This window comes from Aquarana catesbeiana, linkage group LG01 (genome assembly GCF_042186555.1).
Source record: "Aquarana catesbeiana isolate 2022-GZ linkage group LG01, ASM4218655v1, whole genome shotgun sequence".
NCBI lineage: Eukaryota > Metazoa > Chordata > Amphibia > Anura > Ranidae > Aquarana > Aquarana catesbeiana.
This window is the reverse complement of record NC_133324.1, coordinates 200829440-200848639: the sequence shown is the minus strand read 5'-3', so window position 1 is coordinate 200848639 and position 19200 is coordinate 200829440. Positions and strand designations below refer to the sequence as shown.

The following is a 19200-nucleotide window of genomic DNA, read 5'->3' as shown; positions in this document are numbered from 1 at the left end:
TGTCCTCTCCTACACCCGGAGCCAGGTAGCATGCACCCCGGCGATGGACGCCGTCCGCCCACCGAACTGAGCCGCGGGAGAGGGTAGGTGTGTGGGGCGAAATGGAGGCAGGGTCCCGCCCCAATCTTCAGGGGTCCAACTCTCCGAGTTTTTAGGCAGCAGTGAGCTAGCAGCCCTCTCTTCCTTGCTCGACAGAGGGGCGCTTGGGCAGAGGAGAAGGTACGCCAGTCTCATCCAGGACAGTCATGGGACATGGGAGCTCCCCAGGTTCCTCACATGCTTCCTTCCCGTCTGGCAGGAAACACAAAACTGAAGGGGAGGGCATGGAGGACCTCCTTTTAACCATTTGGGTGAATGCATTTCCTGTCCCGGAGGGAGAAGCCCTATATCTCAGAGGCGAGAAAAAAAAAAAAAAAAAAAACAAACACCACACACACACCACTCCCTGCACAAAGCAAAGTCTAAACGCAGCATACAACTTAAAAGGAGTTCCAGACTCTCCCCCAAAATGGTCAGAGACTGCAGACATGATACAGGAGATGGTCAGCAGGTAAGTATATCTTTTTTATTTTAAAGAAAAAATAACACCCTTTAGTATCACTAACAAATCATTGAGTCTTTTGGCAGCAACTTGGATAGTAAACAGGTCAACATCACTGCAAAAATAAAAAAAGAATAGATATTCCAAATCAGCAAGAAATATACTGCTTGCAGATCAGTGGATGTTTCCAGAGGGAGGGATGATAGGGAAATCTCAGGAAGAAATTAGACAGAAAAAGAGGGTGCACTGTGTAGCCCCCAAATGTGTTAGACACAGTACACACACACACAGGATAGGTGTAGCAGGTGGGGAATATGGCAGTTCTATACACTCACCACGCACATATATCAAGCATGACAGGCTCTCACCTCCGGAGCAATCCTACCAACCCCCTCTCCTCACAGCTCACTTCCTGAAGCTGACTCTATGCTTCATCCCATGGGTGTTAAGACAGCTGCAGTGATCTGTGTGTCACAGCTCTGTGTGGCTCTGCGCCCGCCCATTGGAAAGATGACAGTTGTCACTGTCCAGAGTTACAAATCCCGACGAGGGGGAAAGCGGAACGGCGCCAGGTGCAGCCAGCCAATTGGCGACTTGTCATTCCAGCAAAAACACTGCTGGGGAGGGGGAGGAGCTGGAATGACGCCATGCTCAATCGATTATGCTAGATACCGCATCGATGCTGAATCGTGAAGGGCAGCATCGCAATGCACCGATCATTTTCAACACCCCTATCGTTCTCTGCTAACTGAAGTTCTACCTGTCTCGACATCGACTGTGCAGCCAGCCAAGCCCTCTTAGTGTCATCCGAGGTATTGTCAACAAAGGCTTCCTCTGCTCTCCCTGCTTCTGCCAAAAAAAAAAAAAAAAAAAGTGTGCCAACCTTTTCTAGACGTTTTTATATTTTTTTTAATAAGGTATATGAATTGACCTCTCAAAAAGGCCTTAGCTGTATCCCACACCACCCCAATATCTGCTGAATCCCTATTAGAGCGGAAGAAGGATATTAACAATTCAGGGATGGGGTCCAGATCAGGAAACAGAGTTAACAAAAATGGATTTAATTTCCAGCTAAAGTGCCTGTAGTTCCAAAAATGAGAGTGATCCGAAATATGCCTGGGTTCATATTGGCAGGCGGCTAGAAGAGAGAAAATAGAGCTGTTGTCTAGGCCCAGATCTATCCTAGATAAACCATCATATGTAACAGAGTGACATGAGAACATTTTTGTATCTGGGAGTTGCAGCTTCCACACGTCTATCAGACCAAGCTCTCCCAACAGGCGAGAAAAGGGAGTGGGTCTCCCAGTAGAGGAGGAATTTTGAGACGTAGGGGATAATTTAACCCAATGGGAATCTAGCAAATTGTTGTAGTCTACCACTGCTAGCAGTTGTGTATCAGGATAATCGGCCATAAAACTCGCCAATGTTTTAAGAACGTCAGCCGAAAACAGGGGGAGGGATGTACACACCTGCGATTATACAAGACACCCCATGCAGCTTACATAAAATAAACACCTAATGACCATTGGGGTCAGTGAGCACTTTATTACATGCAAATTGAGTCCCTTGGCAAACAAATATGCTCACACCTCTAGAAAAGGTCGAATAAGTTGCATGATACTGGCAACTATACAACCGTGGTGACAGACAAAGAGGTGTAACAGGTGACAAATTAGTTTCTTGAAGGCACACAATGTTCGCCTTCAGACGTTCAACAGTTCGAAAGACAGCCAAACATTTCACAGAGTTACCGAGGCCTCGAATATTCCAGGACAAGATCCATATGCTATTAGCCATTGAAATAAGAAAGCAAACAATATGAAATAAGAAAACAAGCAATAGGTAGCTACCAGACAGGCACGTAGCGCAGGAGTTTTGCTTGTATTCGACCAGTATTTTCATTATGGCCCTCACACACCAATCCCGGAAGTGACAATTGGTAGTGAGAGGTAAGGCAGAGGTAAAGGCATTCAGTAGGGTAAACATAAACCAGGAGGGCATCCGTATAAAAGGTTAGCACAAAAAAAGTAAAGAAATCTAAAAATAAAAATATGAACGTCAGAAAACTATGTGGTCCAACCTAGACCACCAAACCGAAACTTGCGAATCCAACTGTCTGCTTGGGACCTCCATGGGGGGGGGGGGGGCAGTGGAAGTTCAAAGATGTTATAGCGAACTTCACAAACAGAAGAATATTCCAACTGAATATTATACAGAGAGATTGCAATCTCTAATCCGCCTGATTGCCGGGTGTTGAAAGGTGACCTCATCTTATTCATAAAAACAAAAGCACTCAAAAACGCATCAAGGCACAACAGGCCTCAGAGGTGTAGGTGCACGAAATTATCTTTCTTCCCTGTCAGGTCATTGTGTTGCAGCAGAAGGTTTTTCAAAGAAATGTGCCTCCCCGTTGGCCACCGCTTGCAGTTTAGCTGGGAAGAGCATGGCATATTGTGGGATTGAGGGCCCTGAGGCGTCGTTTTACATTCGTAAATTTTGCCTTCTGCAGAGAAGTGGAATTCAGGGAATAAAAAGGTTTTAGTAATCATAGCCAATGCACCATTCATACCTTGAGCCTTAGCCAGAATCACATCTCTGTCTTTGTAACTTAACAGATTAAACAGGAAGGCGCGAGGAGGGTGTCCTGGATGTAGGGGGCGCATGGGCACTCTGTGTGCCCTCTCCACAGAGAATATAGGAGTAAATAACGCCTTTCCAAACATTGATCAGCCAAGACTCAATAAAAGCAACAGGATTTTTCCCCTCTGCTCTCTTGGGTATACCGATTGCCCACACATTATTGAGCCTCATTCTGTTCTCCAAATCATCCAGGCATGTTGGTCAGTCATCACATTTTTTTATATCCCGCATTAATGGCTCCATATCATCCTCCACTGTACTGACCCATCCCTCCAGAGCCAATGTTCTTTCCCGCAGTTTTTGTATGTCATGCCTGATAGAAGATACTTCCGCCTTCACCCCCTTTATCTCAGCTGTCAGAACAATAATAGAGGTGGTGCAATTAGTAACCGCCGCCATGATGTCTCAAAGAGTGGGCTCCGGGCCTTCCCCTAAGGATAGGGATGGCGCAGTAGGGGAGATAGTCTGTGCACTTACTGTGTCCCACTCTGCCAGCAGGCCGGTCGGATCCTCCAGCGGCACCATGGCATCTGCCTCAGATTGAGCGCCTGAGAGGTCTTCCAGGGAGATGGAAGAGGCGTGTGGTTCCTTTAGGGAGGAGCTCGAAAATAATTTTAGAGCGGCCTCCTTGTCCTTGTCTTTTGACGAGAGCTGTGTCCGGCGCCATCTTGGGTCGCCAGGTCAGGGAAAGAACGAGCCTCTTTCAGCTTTTTAGCCATGGGAGCGATCAGTGCAAACTGCCCAGAAGATGCCGCAGTGCTGTGCCAGTCTACCGGTATTTTTGTTAGTTCGGGTAATCGGGTGCTATAGCAGGTCACCCTGAGGATATTACACAGGATCTTTGGTGGAGAAAGCAGTAAACACATCTGGTTACAGCCGCTGCTCAGCCACGCCCCCCAGCTTTTGTATTCTAATAGCCGCTGTTCCCACAGCTGTCTGAATATCTGAACAGTGACTACATCTGATTGGCTGCAGTAACTGTTTAGACGACAATTTCCTACCTGGCTCCATTTGTCAGATCAAGGTTTGGTCAAGCATGCCTTGAAATCTAGGAGGAATAGGACAAACACAAGCTGTGTATGGCCAGCAAATGTAAGAGCTGAGTTTTTTCACTTTGTTTTTAGCAGCTGCTCTATGCAACAATGAAACCATGTACAGGATACTAAGAAACAAGGAAAGTGAAAGTAACATTATACTACCTAGTAGAGCTGCACAATTAATCGTTAAAAAATCGTGATCTCGATTCACCTCCCCTGACGATCTCTCCTGCTGAGTTTGACGATTCTTTCATATAAAGAAGTGGAGAGATTATCTGCTCACTCAGCTGTCAAAAGAAAACATCCAGGCATTCTGCCAAGTTTAGAACTTGAAACATTGTATCTAACTTCCTTCTTAGATCAAAGGGATAGAACTTCTCTGTGTAAACAAATAACCTGGGCAATCTGCCAAGCTTTAAACAACGTGTAAATGCAGGAAGTTTAACCACTTAAAGTCTAAATCTTTTTCTGACACTTCTTTCTTAAGTTAAAATCAATATTTTTTGCTAAAAAAAATTACTTGGAACCCCCAAACATTAGAGATAATATATATATATATAAATATATATATATATATATATATATATATATATATATATATATATATATATATATATATATATATATATATATATTATAATATTTTATAATATGGAATAAAATGGCAATTGCTGCAATATTTTATGTCACACTGTATTTGCCCAGCAGTCTTTCAAATGCAATTTTTTGGGAAAAAATACACTTCAATAAATAAAAAAAAAGAAACAGTAAAGTTAGCGCAATTTTTTTTGTTTTAATGTGAAAGATGATGTTACGCCGCGAGAATCGTGAGAGAATCGTGATCTATCCTCTAAGCAAAAAAATCGTGATTCTCATTTTAGCCAGAATCGTGCAGCTCTACTACCTAGCTGCAAATGTAGTTATTTCTGTGCAGAATCTCCCAGGGACCAAAACCTTACTGATCAAGTTGGCAAAAAGCGGCACTCCGTTCATTAGGGGCACCGCCCTCTCTCTCCAGGCCACCCCCTATAAGCAATGGATAGATTCATGCATAGCATGAATTTGTCCATGGCCGCCGCGGACACCCCCTATTTATGCATCCGGCCCCTTTCAGGGCACACGAATTACAGTGGCGGGGGTATTTTTTGAAGTGCTTGATTAGAGCCAGAGGCTCCAATAGGCTTCAAAATAGGGTGGGCTCGGGTCGCAGAGAATGTGACCAGAGCCCACCCAGGTGCGTTACAACCCTGAAACACTGATCCACAATCTGGCAAATCAAAAGCAGGTGTGAGACCTGTTTTCCAATTGGCCGCTGAGGAGGGAGGAAACAGAAGCCGCCACCACCGCCATGATGACCCGTAAAGAGCAGGAAGAAAGGGAGGCCACCGCCAAGCAGGGGAAGCCGCCGGTGATGGGGTAAGCGAGTGCTACCGACGGTCCATTTGCCGCCGCAGATTTAAATACAGTAACAAACTGAAGCCAAACTCTAGCTAATGCTGGCCTACATGATATGATACTATCGAGGTGGGTGGGGGAATCCTCCCCACTATGTCATAGTGTTCTGACAGCGGAGGAGTCAACTGGACTTCATTGTCAGAATACAAGGATTAGCACTGCAGCATTGATCGAAGTCAGATCACAAGCCAGTTCATGAGCAGTTGATCGGTAGATGAATTACTCTCAAACAAAATGGGTGACAGATGGATCCAAATTTGCCCAGTCCCTGCTGAACTGTCTGAATTTTGATACATCTATGGCCAACTTTATACCTTTAAAACAGTTAGGCTTAATGTACACGGGACGTTTTTATAACCTCTCCTGAATGATTTAACTCAAAGATAGATAGTAACCCACGTTTAAAACATCCGTTTTTGCCGCGTTCAAATAAAAATTTTTTTTTTTTCCCAAAATAGCCAAAAATGAAAAACTCCTGTAAACAAAACATGGATAAACGCGAGTTACCGCGTTTAGAGCTTGAAATGCCTCTAAACTCAGCGTTTGAACTCTTTTTTGCTTTCCAAAAAAGGCCTCTAAACAACATTAAACAAACCTGTGTACATGTACTGGTAAGTTAACATCGGATGAGTTCAGGGGCAGCTGAAAAAAGCAGCCAACTGTCTCTTAACGTCCGTTTACCAGCAGCCGTGTACATGAGGCCTTACAGCAACAGTGTTTTTTTTTTTTTTTTATTTCCTTTTGGAATATAGGTTTTACATAAATAAATGATCATTGTAAGCACCCCTGTCAGTGATAAATACATAGTTTGGCTCAACACTCTACATCTGCAGGACAGCTTGTTCTGATGAAAAACAACAGACTTAATTGCCAGATCACCAGGTGAAAATAAAGGAAAGAAAGACTTAGAAAAGAAAACTAAATGCAGCCACCACTTCTAGGATTGGTAAGCTGCAGTATATTACTTTTTTTTTACTTTTGGATTTAATACCGCTTTAAACAAAGACAAGCCCGGCCTCATGCACACGAGACGCTGTTAAACTCGCATTCAGAGGCAGTTGGACACTTTTTTCAACTGCCCCTGAACCCATTCAATGTTATCCTATGTGTCCATGTACACAGTCTCGTTTTTTTGGCGTTTTTAGGCAGTTGCGTCTAACCTCGTTTTTCCAGAAGCAAAAAAATGGGTTCAGGCGCAAAAGTTTTCCACGTTTCAGACGCCAAACGCGGCTAAACGCCGGTACCGGGTTTAGCCGCGTTTGCATTTATAAGTGTTTTTAAAGGAATATTTTACGACCTGACTTTGGGACCCCATATCTCGGGGCCACTTGGTGCTAGGAACCCAACACACAAATTTGTTGTGCAAACATAGTGGAACTAGCACTACAACATATCCAAATTTGGGGTTCCTAGCACCAAGTGGCCCCGAGATACGGGGCCCCAAAGTCGGGTCACAAAATGTCATTCTCTGCTGCAGAAAAGTGCTTGACATTTTGCGACCCGACTTTGGTGCCCTATATCTCGGGGCCAGCTGGTGCTAGGAACCCCAAATTTGGATATGTTGTAGTGCTAGTTCCATTGTGTTAGTACGCCAAATTTTGGGTTCATAGCACCAAGTGACCCCGAGATATGGGGCCCCAAATTTGGGTTGCAAAATGTCATTCTTTGCTCAGCAGACGCTTCTAGACGCAAACGTGGTAAAACGCGGCTAAACGGCGGTAAAACGGGCTTTTCTAATGCCGGTTTCAGCTTTTAAAAACATGTGTTCAGCAGAGTTTGCATCGGCGTCTCGTGTGCATGAGGCCTAAGATTTAGATGAACAGATAGCCATTCTACAATAGTAAATAAGCTACCAAATTTTAGAATGCACAATGCAACACTTATTTAAAAATTCTCATTGAATGTAGTACATTATTTTTCAGTAATGTAATACAACTAAACACTGAAAGGTTTAGACACAGCTTGATGCCCGCAACACTGATGAACAATAAGGTACACCGCCGCCCTTCTAAAGACATTCCGCTGTGGTTCGCTTTTCAGAGGATGGTTCACAGCCAGCGAGGAGGCGATATGTAGCCGCCGCCTCCTCCCCACCTACTTTAACCCTCAAAATGTTGACCCATCACGCAGCAACTACATGCATTGTACGCAGTTGCAGAGTGATTGCAGCATGGCCCCTCTCATTTGAATGGGTCACATGCAATGGCGATATCACTTGCTGAAGCAACATGCCATTTATTTGCTGCCAGAGCAAGTGTACAGCCTTGAACAGCTGCATTGCCCTAGGTTAGGTGGGTGATCGCGAGGGGATAGAAAAAAAAAAAAACATAGTTCAATAACCTGTTTTTACCTCCCCCTGGCAGCCCATGTGAAGAAGCTCTAACACAGCAATTTTCATTCATTGTTATGAATATACCCATGTGCAACAATGTTTACCATATCCCATCAGCAAAAAGCGTTACTCTCGTGTCACCTGACATGCTGCAGTGCTAACCAAAAAATCCCTATGTATAGCTGCTTGCACAAAGGTGAACAAAGGCTGTCATCAACACATGCTGTTTTTGTTGTTGATTAATGCAGTATTAAACCTAAAAACAAAAATGTATTATATACCAGCTTACCAGTTCTTAGATTTAGTAACCTTTTTCCTTAATTTTCACCTATTGATTCTGCCAGAAAGGCTGTTATTTTTCAGTTTGCAGTAACAGACCAAGCTGTCCAGCAAAAGAGTCAGAGGGTTTAGACAACAAATTTACCACTGATAGGAGTGCTAACATTGGTCAGATTTAATTCATATATGTAACCCAATGTCATCCTTTCTAAACTACTGCCATAGGGGTTATCTATAAGGATATACATGCCTCCTGCATGTATCTTTACCTGTCAAATGTCTCCCCTCTGTCTGTTATGAGACCTGAAAAACTGCATATTCTGTGGGTGGGTCTGTTGTCTGGAGCTCGGTGGGTGGAGTCGTGATGTCAGTAGACTCCCCGCCCACCTCTACACTCCTTGTCAATATGCATTTTCCCCTCTGTATTTCTTACACTGAACTTCTGCTATGATCTCTAACATCCAGTGAAAAGACAGGAAAGTAACCACATGACTTCAGCATGCCAAATCATGCTGAGGTGTGGAACAGCCAATCCTGGCAGAGCTGCTGAAGAAAGGAGTGGGGGTGGGAATTAAAAAATAATGCATGTCTTAGGCTGAAGCATGAGATATGTAAATCACCTGTCACTCACAGCAAGGGGGAGAATTTGACAAAGTTTTTCTCTGTTTGTCAAGATTTATCTCACTGAACAATAAAAGAGGATTGCTCAGAGCTGGATTAACTCTTTGTGGCAAGACTGGGCTCAAATGATAGGAAATCTTATACTCTACATTATGACATAAATTTTTCTTTTTTTTTTTCAGGTTTACATCCACTTTAATGATAAATAGGCTATTGTAACAACCTAAGTATCTGGTCATTTCTCAATGATCCTGCTTTTCAGTGGTTGACTACTGGGTGTATGGTGCAGAGCAGTGGTGTATTTCCATGTCGCAACTGCTATGGGACCTGTAATGTTTAAATGCATTACTCAACAATTCTTTGAGAAAAACAAAATCTGCCCTTCTCTAATAGAGAAATGAATGAAATATGTGGTGAGTGGCCAAGATGTGTAATGTAAACAAGATTTGAGCCCATGAATTCACAAAATCAAGGGCTCAAATACCCCTGAATGAAAAGTAACATGTAATAGCTGACAAAAGAACAGTTAAAAAAAAAAAAATTTAAGCCAATAAAAAAAAGATCTATACGAGAGGGGCCACTCATAAAAAAAAAAAAAAAGTGTTTTTTAATTCTATCATAGTCACTATCACGGTTCATCTCAGTTTCATGAACGTACACCTAAAATGTACAAATACTGGGGTCTTTTTTTTTGTTTTTTACTAAAAACAGTGTGGAACTGAAAACCCTTCAGAACATAGAGAATACTAAACATTAAAGTATATTGTAATGCCAAAAATGAACACAATATTCATCAAAATATTGAATTGTTATTCAAACCCTGTTTTTTTTTTTTTTAACCAGAAATGAATGATCAGACCCGGGTTACAGTGAAGGTGACATGCACCATGGCTGGTAAGATACAAACAGCATCCTAAAGTATATAGCCTATGTAGCTCGTAAAATACATCAAGTCTTTTTACACATTGAACCAGTAAACAAAAAACTGCACCAAAGAAAAACTGAATCTGCCATCCATAGCAGACCAATAAGTCTCCTTTTACTCCTTTTACTTCATGTGAAGACTGAATAAGAATGTTAACGGTTGATTTGGCCAACAGCCCTATTATTCTTAATTTGATTTTTTTAAACCAGCTCAATGGATTCTAGCTACCACACTAATGAAAAAAGTATTCCTCATTCACACAGTAAGCTGAGGTGCTTGCTGGGTAATTTGACATCAAACAAGGAAAATTCCTTGTTTATTGGTTTCCTTTAACTAATGAGAAGATAAAAACAAAAGCAAGTAACACACTGAGACAATCCTAGAAAGCAATAAACTATCTAAATGACCAGGAAAGACATGCCATCATAGGTCCCAATACAAATCCCAGGTCTCAGTATTAATGAGATGCATTGGCTACGGGGCTCTGAGGTTTATCCAGAATAAGGGGTGTGTTTACAGTTTCCCAACATTGTATAGAGGTGCACAGTGGTATCTAAACCCAAACAATGATAAATGCAGACTGCTCAGTAATAATTTACTCAGTGCAGGCAATCTCTAGTTACTAAGTACTGAAGATTAATAGTGTTTAGAAACATCATAACCCAAACGAAGGTAGACTGCACATCAGGCTATACATAACAGGTAGGTTACCTTTACTTGCACACGGGTAAGTCACTTTTCCCTTATTTCGCCATTTGATGCTGTGCAGAAACTAAACCTTTCAAATGTAATCCCTGTGACACTTGTAGGAGTGTCAGAGGCTGTGTGTGTTAAAGTGCCGAAATAAAGCAAGGTCCTGACAGAACCCTCTTTACCTGCAAAGACTGTCAAAGCAGATGGGGAAGGCTTCCCCAACCGCAGGCACAGAGAGATTGTACATTTATCTGCTATGTGCAGGGGGTGCTATCAGCCTCTTTTTAAATGGATGAAGTCCATCTGTTTACACAGCATTCTGCCCCTGGGTGAACAACACGGAGCATTGGGTGCATCCAGACCTTACAAACTAAAACTAACTAACATGACTCTCTGTTTGTAGAGTACACAGCCTACAGACACCATCACTATACTCAGAACTGGACTAAGGTTGGAGATATTACTCATGGCAAGGATGTTCACAGTTCTGTTTTCTTATAAAATATAATATGTAGTGATACAAGTGGAGTCAGAGTGGAAAGTCTACATGTATTCCATGCAGCAGGACACACATCTGTGGTGTACTGATATATGCAGGCTGTGCAGGTGTACTCAGTATTTGGGATGTACAAGTATACATAGATTAAAAGGTGTGCGGGTGTATGATTAAGGATGAGCTCCGGCGTGTTCGCACAGCCCACGTGTAGAGCACGCCAGGAAGTCGGCACTGCGCTGATCACAGGCAGCAAGACATTTCCCGATCTCTGCAGCCGCACATCGGGACAATGTCTCACTGCCTGTGATTAGCGCAGTGCCGACTTCCTGGCGGGCTCTGCATGTGGGCGGTGCGAACACGCCGGAGCTCATCCTTAATAAAGGTCATAGACTGAAATCTACAGGCTATGGTGTCAACAAGTGAATACTGATAGGGGTGTACAGTATACAGATCATGGGGTGTACACCGATTATAGACTGTACTGGTATATAAAGATTTTGGGGTGTATATTATAAGCTGTGAAGGTAAAAGCAGGCTATAGGGTGTGTACAGCCTATGGAATGTACAGTATATACAAACTATTGGGTGTACAAGCATATACCTATATCCTATAAACTGCGTTTATAGGATATAGACTGTGGGTGTATACACACGGTATGGGCCGGGGTGTAGAGTATATACGCGGTATGGTGTGCAGAGTATATAGATTATGGGGTGTACAGTATACAGACTAGGGGGCATATACATGGTATGTGGTGTAGAGTATATAGATCATGGGGTGTACAGTATACAGACTATGGGGGTATATACACAGTATAGGGTGTAGAGTATATAGACTATGGGGTATAGAGTACATACAGATTATGGGGTGTAGAGTATATAGATCATGGGGTGTAGAGTATACAGACTATGTAGGTATATTCACGGTATAGGGTGTAGAGTATATAGACTATGGGGTGTAGAGTACATACAGATTATGGGGTGTAGATTATATATAGTTCATGGGGTGTAGAGTATATATAGATCATGGGGTGTAGAGTATATATAGACTATGGGGTGTAGAGTATATATAGACTATGGGGTGTAGAGTATATATAGACTATGGGGTGTAGAGTATATATAGACTATGGGGTGTAGAGTATATATAGACTATGGGGTGTAGAGTACATATAGACTATGGGGTGTAGAGTACATATAGACTATGGGGTGTAGAGTACATACTGATTATGGGGTGTAGAGTACATACTGATTATGGGGTGTAGAGTACATACTGATTATGGGGTGTAGAGTACATACTGATTATGGGGTGTAGAGTATATATAGACTATGGGGTGTAGAGTATATATAGACTATGGGGTGTAGAGTATATATAGACTATGGGGTGTAGAGTATATATAGACTATGGGGTGTAGAGTATATATAGACTATGGGGTGTAGAGTACATACAGATTATGGGGTGTAGAGTATATATAGACTATGGGGTGTAGAGTATATATAGACTATGGGGTGTAGAGTATATATAGACTATGGGGTGTAGAGTATATATAGACTATGGGGTGTAGAGTATATATAGACTATGGGGTGTAGAGTACATACTGATTATGGGGTGTAGAGTATATAGACTATGGGGTGTAGAGTATATAGACTATGGAGTGTAGAGTACATACTGATTATGGGGTGTCTACACGGGCACGGGTGTCAGGCTCTTACCGTAATGGGCTGCTCCAGCAGGCTCCCCACAGAGAAGCAATGGTCCCCCGGGTTGACAGCTCCGGTAAGCACCTGGTGCAGATTCATGATCCAGCGGGCGCATAGAGCCCGGCACAAGGCGGGATGACAGTCTCTCAGGGTGACATTAGGATGACAGAGCAGCCGGTCAGGGGTAAGTGCGGTGACAGTGGGACACTGGCCGGCTGGCAGAGGACAGTGTGAAGGGAAAACAGAGCAGAGAGTGACGCGTACTGGTACAGAGCAGCACAGAGCAGACTCCAGCCAGTGAGGTAACCCACTTAACCAGCACGACGCATGCGCCAACCTCTCGCTGCCGTCATCAGAGTGCGAACCGCAATACTGCCAGCCCCGCCCTCTTCTTCCTCGTTGACAAGCTATAGGCGCAGCTAGGGAAAATGAGGGCGTGCCCCAGACGGGGAACATAGGTTGGACGAACTGCCACAAAGGGGAGGGGTTTCATGCTCACTTTAGAACTGTCCCAGATAGTGTGCGCATGTGCAGCCACGCGACAGTCACATGTTTTGTCAACAGTATGTGGAACAGGAAGATCCAGTTGCGGATGTTGTGCACATAGTTCATGGTGACAGTTTATTGTGCTAGAACAGCTGAAGGAAATGCTCGTTTTCCCACACAGCCTTCGTTGTTGCCAATGCAAGAGTCAGAACTTGAGAGATTGGATTCAATTGGTGGCTGTAGGCCACAAGGCGCAATTCATTCTAGGGCATTGGAGACAGAGTCCACTTTTTTTACTAAAATTAATAAATACAGTACTAAAATAAAAGTAATGTGCATTTATTATATTTTTGCTCCGAAGCCTGCAGAGCATTGCAATGGGATCAGTGTGTCTTCGGTGGATTGTACAGGCTGCTGTGTACATCCCAGGTCCATACAGAGGTACACACCTTGTGTTATGGGGCTGGAAAAAGTAAACAATGTGCCATGACGTCACCCCGCTTGTGCTGGTGTTCCATCAGAATCAGCGACTGAAAACTTACTGCACATGCATAGCAGGTTTGCTAATCTGACAGAACATCTGCAGTCAGAAGGCGGCCACGGACATCTTACTACACCCAGCTACGTCTTGAATTTCACAGTCATAACAAACTGAGCGGATATAAATAAATATAGCATATTGACATCTGTGATGCTGTTTTTAATGATACATTTTGAAAGAAGCTGGACGCCAGCAGTAGGAAGGTGGCGGAGGCCATCTTGTTACACCCCGCACTGCTCAGCGCTAAAACTTTACGCTTTGAAAATGTGACATGAAAACAGCATGACAGATCTGAATATACTATGTTTATTTATATACACTCACTTTATTGGTGAAATGACTGAAATTCAGGACGTAGTAAGGTGTCCGCTGGTGTCTTATGACTGCAGGTGTTCTGTCAGATTAGCAAACCTGCACATGCGCAGTAAAAGAATTCAACTTCTGATACCTAATCTGACGTGTCAATATCATTATAGATGTATCATAAGACAGAGTGGTACTGTGGATACATGGACAATATAGAAGTGCCAAGTCCTAAAACTATTATGAAGAGAAGGGAGGGACTTTGGACTTTATAGGCACAGTAACACCTAGTAAATTACAAAAATAGTTTATTGAAAAAACATAGATAAAACACTGATTATTAAAAGACCACAAATCATCGGAATGCATTAATAGTTAATAAAGTTGTTGCTGTACAAAACCATCTAAGTAGATAGAGACTCGGACATATGGATGACCATCCAAGGTAAATAGGGGTCCGAAAGTGTGGCTGGACAGCAGATCAACGATAAATTATTTCATATCAAAAATGTGCTCAACATGTTGCGCGTGCCTTCATGCTTCTTCAGGAGCAAAGAGTGTTGTGGCTAACAAAGGTAAATAGAATCATACAATTAGTATACAATAATCTGACAACAAAAAGAGACATAAAAACAATCCAAACAGTTCAAGAACCTGTGCTGGCCAGACTTCAGCGGCAAGGGCTAGGCATACATAGGGAGCAATGAAAAGTCACCACGGGGGCGTACAGAACATTGTATTAAGGTGTATATAAAGAAAAGATACTAAGTAAACATTTGAGGTAGCTAGCCAATAAAATAACCAGATAAGAAAATAGTATCTGTAAAATGAAAAGGGGGGGGGGAGTATTACATACTTACTATATTAGATATGCTTGCAAAATCGTACATAGACACGCAGATGTTGAAAAAGGGGGGGGGGGGGGGCGGTACATAGAAACTGGACAAAATACACAACACGTGGGGTCCAATATGGGCATGAGAATTCACACTGTCTATAGAAAAATATATAAAAAGAAATTTTTGAAAATAGTAAACGGTGACACTGACCTAGATATTTCAATCAATCCATAAATAGCATAGCAGAACAGCTCACCAATAGATGGATTATTATGGAGGCTATGTGTGGTAGAAATGGAGAATCCTGTTAAGGGTCATGCTGATTAACATAGATCCATTAGTAGAAGGGAGTCCAGTACCGTATATATATATGTATAGAGACAATATGCACCATACATAGATCACATATAAGGAATAAAGAGGATGAATATGAAATCAGAACTCCATTCACCTAAAAAGTAAATCAGATAGGCAGATAAGGAAAATGATGAATGAAGTAACCTATGTAAAGATAAAGCCAGTTCCTATGGACTGATAGATCGTACCTCAATATCGTGGGGTGGACAGACCAGCGTGTATCAACGACCGTCTGCAGTGTCAGCTAGTAAACCATGCCAGGACGTGTGTCCTATTTGAGTGTACATCCCGCCCGTCGTCAGCAAATCGGCATAGCCAATGTGACGTCATCCAGACCGGGCCAAGATATTCCAATGTGCATGCGTCCACTCAGCTGAGAGCGTCATCTGGAGATTGATGACGCTCTCTCCCGGAGAGAGGGTGCACGCAGCATGGAATGGCACTGGTCAGCAATAGGAGAGTAGTGAGCTCCCCTGCTGGCCAATGCGTGCATCACAGCACAAGGTGGAAAAGTCGTGTGACGCTGGGCGGCCACGTAGTGACAGAGAACTCGCCCCAGAGGGCACCCGCCTGAGCCAAGCAGGCAGACCAGCACAAGAGAATGAACAGCCTTGTAATCAAAATATATTATGTTTAAAAACATACAGATGTGTAACAGCAATATGTAAATATTATAACATCAATAGTTGTCCATGACAGCAGGGGTCAGTGCCTAAGAATAGGAGCCGAGCACTGACAAGTCGGTAAACCAAATATAAATATGCAAGATATGTGCATTAACATATAGACTGAGAAATCGCACATTAGGACTGGAGAGGAAGAGACATGAGTTGGTATTGTATATAGAAATAAGGCTATAATATCTTATATGGCACACTGCCTAAAGCAATGGAGGCAGATTGTGTAAGGAAAGATCAAATGAAAGGTTTATAAGACTGAGCCTCATTGATGCCAGGAGCGTGGATAGCATCTAAACGCTCTATCCAAAGCGTCTCTCTTTTAAGTATTTGTTTATCCCAGTCGCCACCTCGTGGGTTCTTGGGGATAACTGCAAGAGCAATAAAGGAGACCACCGAGGTGTCGAATTTATGGTACAGGTCCAAATGTCTACTTACTGAGGTGACCATCTTTCCTCCTCCTGAGTAATAGATTTGATCTTTAATACAGGAGCGAAAATGTCTCACAGTTTTACCGACATAAAAGGCTCTGCATTTGCATGTCATTAAGTAGACCACACCTTGAGTCTCACAATCAGCATGGAACGTGGGGGTGAATACTTCCCCGTTGGGGAGTGTGAACCAGGTGCCCATATGGATTAACGGGCAAAAAGTGCACCTCCCACACCTGGTGAGGCCATTGGGGTGATGTTGAGATATTGAATTGTTGGAGTAATGACTCAACGTGAGTTTATCCCGTAGGGACCTGGACATACGGAAAGTGATATCAGGAGTGGGGCTGACATATTTGGCAAGAATGGGGTCATCCCGCAGCAAAGACCAATGTGCTGTCAAAACATTGCGCAATTCCGCGTGATGTTGAGAGTATCTAGTGATGTATCTCACTAGGTTGGATTTAGGAGTCTTGGCTTTAAATAGCAAAGAGTTGCGCGATCGGCGCAAAGCTCTGTTGTATGCTCGGCGTAAAATGGATTTGCTGTAGCCCCGTGCATTGAACCGGTCACGAAGTGAATTGGCCTGCAGTTTAAATTCGTCAGTGAAGGTACAGTTTCTACGAAGACTTAAGTATTGTGCATAAGGTATGCTGCGGATGAGAGTGTGTGGATGAGCACTGTCAGCATGTAGAAGTGTGTTGCCTGCCGTCTCTTTTCTGAAGAGCGTGGAAGCCAGGCAACCGTTACTGTCTTTAAAGATGGTAAGATCAAGGAAGGTGATTTTGGACATATTGCTGGAGACTGTAAGTTTGAGGTTGAAATGATTGCAATTCAGCATCTCAATAAAGGTGTTCAGCATGTCCGTAGTACCAGACCAAATGATGAATATATCATCAATGTAGCGTAGCCAGCATAGCGCCTGGCTCCTGTATTGCGATAAAGTATCATCCGAAAAAATGGTACGTTCCCACCCCCCCAGGTACAGGTTGGCTTAGGCAGGTACACAGCAAGTGCCCATGGCCACCCCTGTACCTGGAGGAAGTGGGACTCTTTGAAGGTAAAGCAGTTATGTGTCAGTATAAACTGTAAAAGATCCAGAATGAATTTACAGTATTCCCAACGATGGTGATTTTGTTCACGAAGGAAGGTCCGCACTGTCCTGATGCCCTGCTCGTGAGGGATGCTCGAGTACAAAGCCTCGACATCTAAGGTCACGAGCAGGGCATCGGGAGGTACAGTAGACCATCCACTCAATGTGTTTGAAAGGTCTAGTGTGTCCCTGGTATAGGATGGCAGTGCCAGAACATGTGGCATCAATATCGAGTCGACCAGGCGGCTGGCATTTTCCGTAAGGGAACCAATGCCTGATGCTATGGGTCTCCCAGGGGGTTTAGTCGGATGTTTATGTACTTTAGGGAGAGCATAGAATGTGGCCAGTCTAGGATGGCGTATATTCAAAAAATTGTAAAGGTCCTGATCAATAAGGCCTCTCTGACGGGCAGAGCCAATGATAGACAGAAATTCCATTTTGTATTGATTAATTTGGGTTGCATTAATCCGTGCATACCATTCCTTGTTGCATAGAATATTCATAACTATATGCTCGTAATGGGCCTTCGTCATAAGGACAATATTCCTGCCTTTGTCGGCGGGCTTAATTTCATGCTCATGGTGATTCTGTAGCTGAGAAATAGTTTGTATCTGTATGGGGGTAAGTTTATTGGGCTTAGGGATAATGCTCATTTGTTTAATATCATTGTCCCCATCAGAAAGGCCCAGATGTTTGGGTTAGTCATAAGGTCAGGAAAATGTTGGAATTTACATTTGAATGTAGCTGAAGGTGCAGGTGTTGCAGAGTGGGGATTAGAGACCACTGAGGTAACAGTCTGGTCAGAATGATCATTTTCGTCTAGTAACAATATTAGGTCACTGAGAGCTCGAAAGTCCTCCATTGTATACTTTTTAACTTGTTCAGAGATCTGTTTGTCTTGTATAGAACAAAGACGATCATTATCAAACAGAAACTTATATGTAAGGTTTCGTGAAAATAGATATAAGTCCTTGATGGCTTCATATTTGTCAATTGCCATAGATTGGCAAAAGCGAAGACCAAGTCGGAGAACCTCCAATTCTTGTGGAGTGAAAGACTAAGGAGTTAAATTAATGATGTCCAAATTGGAATTCAGGTAGGGAGTGGTGTGTTGGTAGGTATCTGAAAATTTGGTGTGGGATTTCTAACTTGAGAGACATGTGAATCCAGCGTGCTTTGAAGTGTGAACGTTTGTAGTTGTGTAACAAGTGTATTATTTCCTGATGGGTTCATGAGTGATGGTTGTGTAATATCGGTGGCAGAGGCCCCCTGTGAAACAGATCTGCCCGTGTCGCCGACAGTTGAAGAGTCACATTGGAGGACATAGTCTGTGCCTGTGGTTGTGGGTTAAGTAGCTGAATAGCTTGTAAAGCAGTGACGCCCAGGTATTTACCTGGTGGGTGACCATTAATGTCGTAAGGTTGAGGGATATCGTGAAAAGACCTAGGATGAGAAAAAGTAGTGTCTGAAGGAGGATGTTTTTTGACATAGGGTGTATAAGACCCACCACCAAGATCCCGCTTACGTGCTCCTTGATGAGTATGGTGAACTGTTTGATTATTTTTCCTGGAAGCGGGCTGTGAAGGAAACAGAGAAGAGTCAGATTCTGTATCATCATCAGTAGTATAAGGAACATTGCCCTGGTTTTTAGGTATACAATGTTTTATCCTAGAACCTTTATTGTGAGATGGTAGCTGCCAATGATAGGCGAAACCCTCCTTGAAGGCCAGCCTGTCCTTGGATAGCTTATTTTGTT

At 43.1% G+C, this 19200-nt stretch overlaps 1 protein-coding gene across 2 annotated transcripts in view; it reads right to left on the bottom strand.

The window, feature by feature from the left end:
* DMXL1 (Dmx like 1) overlaps nucleotides 1-13061 on the bottom strand; it is a 268508-nt gene extending 255447 nt beyond the window's left edge. For both annotated transcript variants that reach the window (XM_073624666.1, XM_073624667.1), the window contains exon 1: nucleotides 12730-13061. In XM_073624666.1, the coding sequence (XP_073480767.1) occupies nucleotides 12730-12816 (87 nt within the window). In that variant the 5' untranslated portion in view covers nucleotides 12817-13061. The remainder of the gene's footprint in view (nucleotides 1-12729) is intronic.
* Between the last annotated feature and the right edge of the window lie 6139 nt (nucleotides 13062-19200).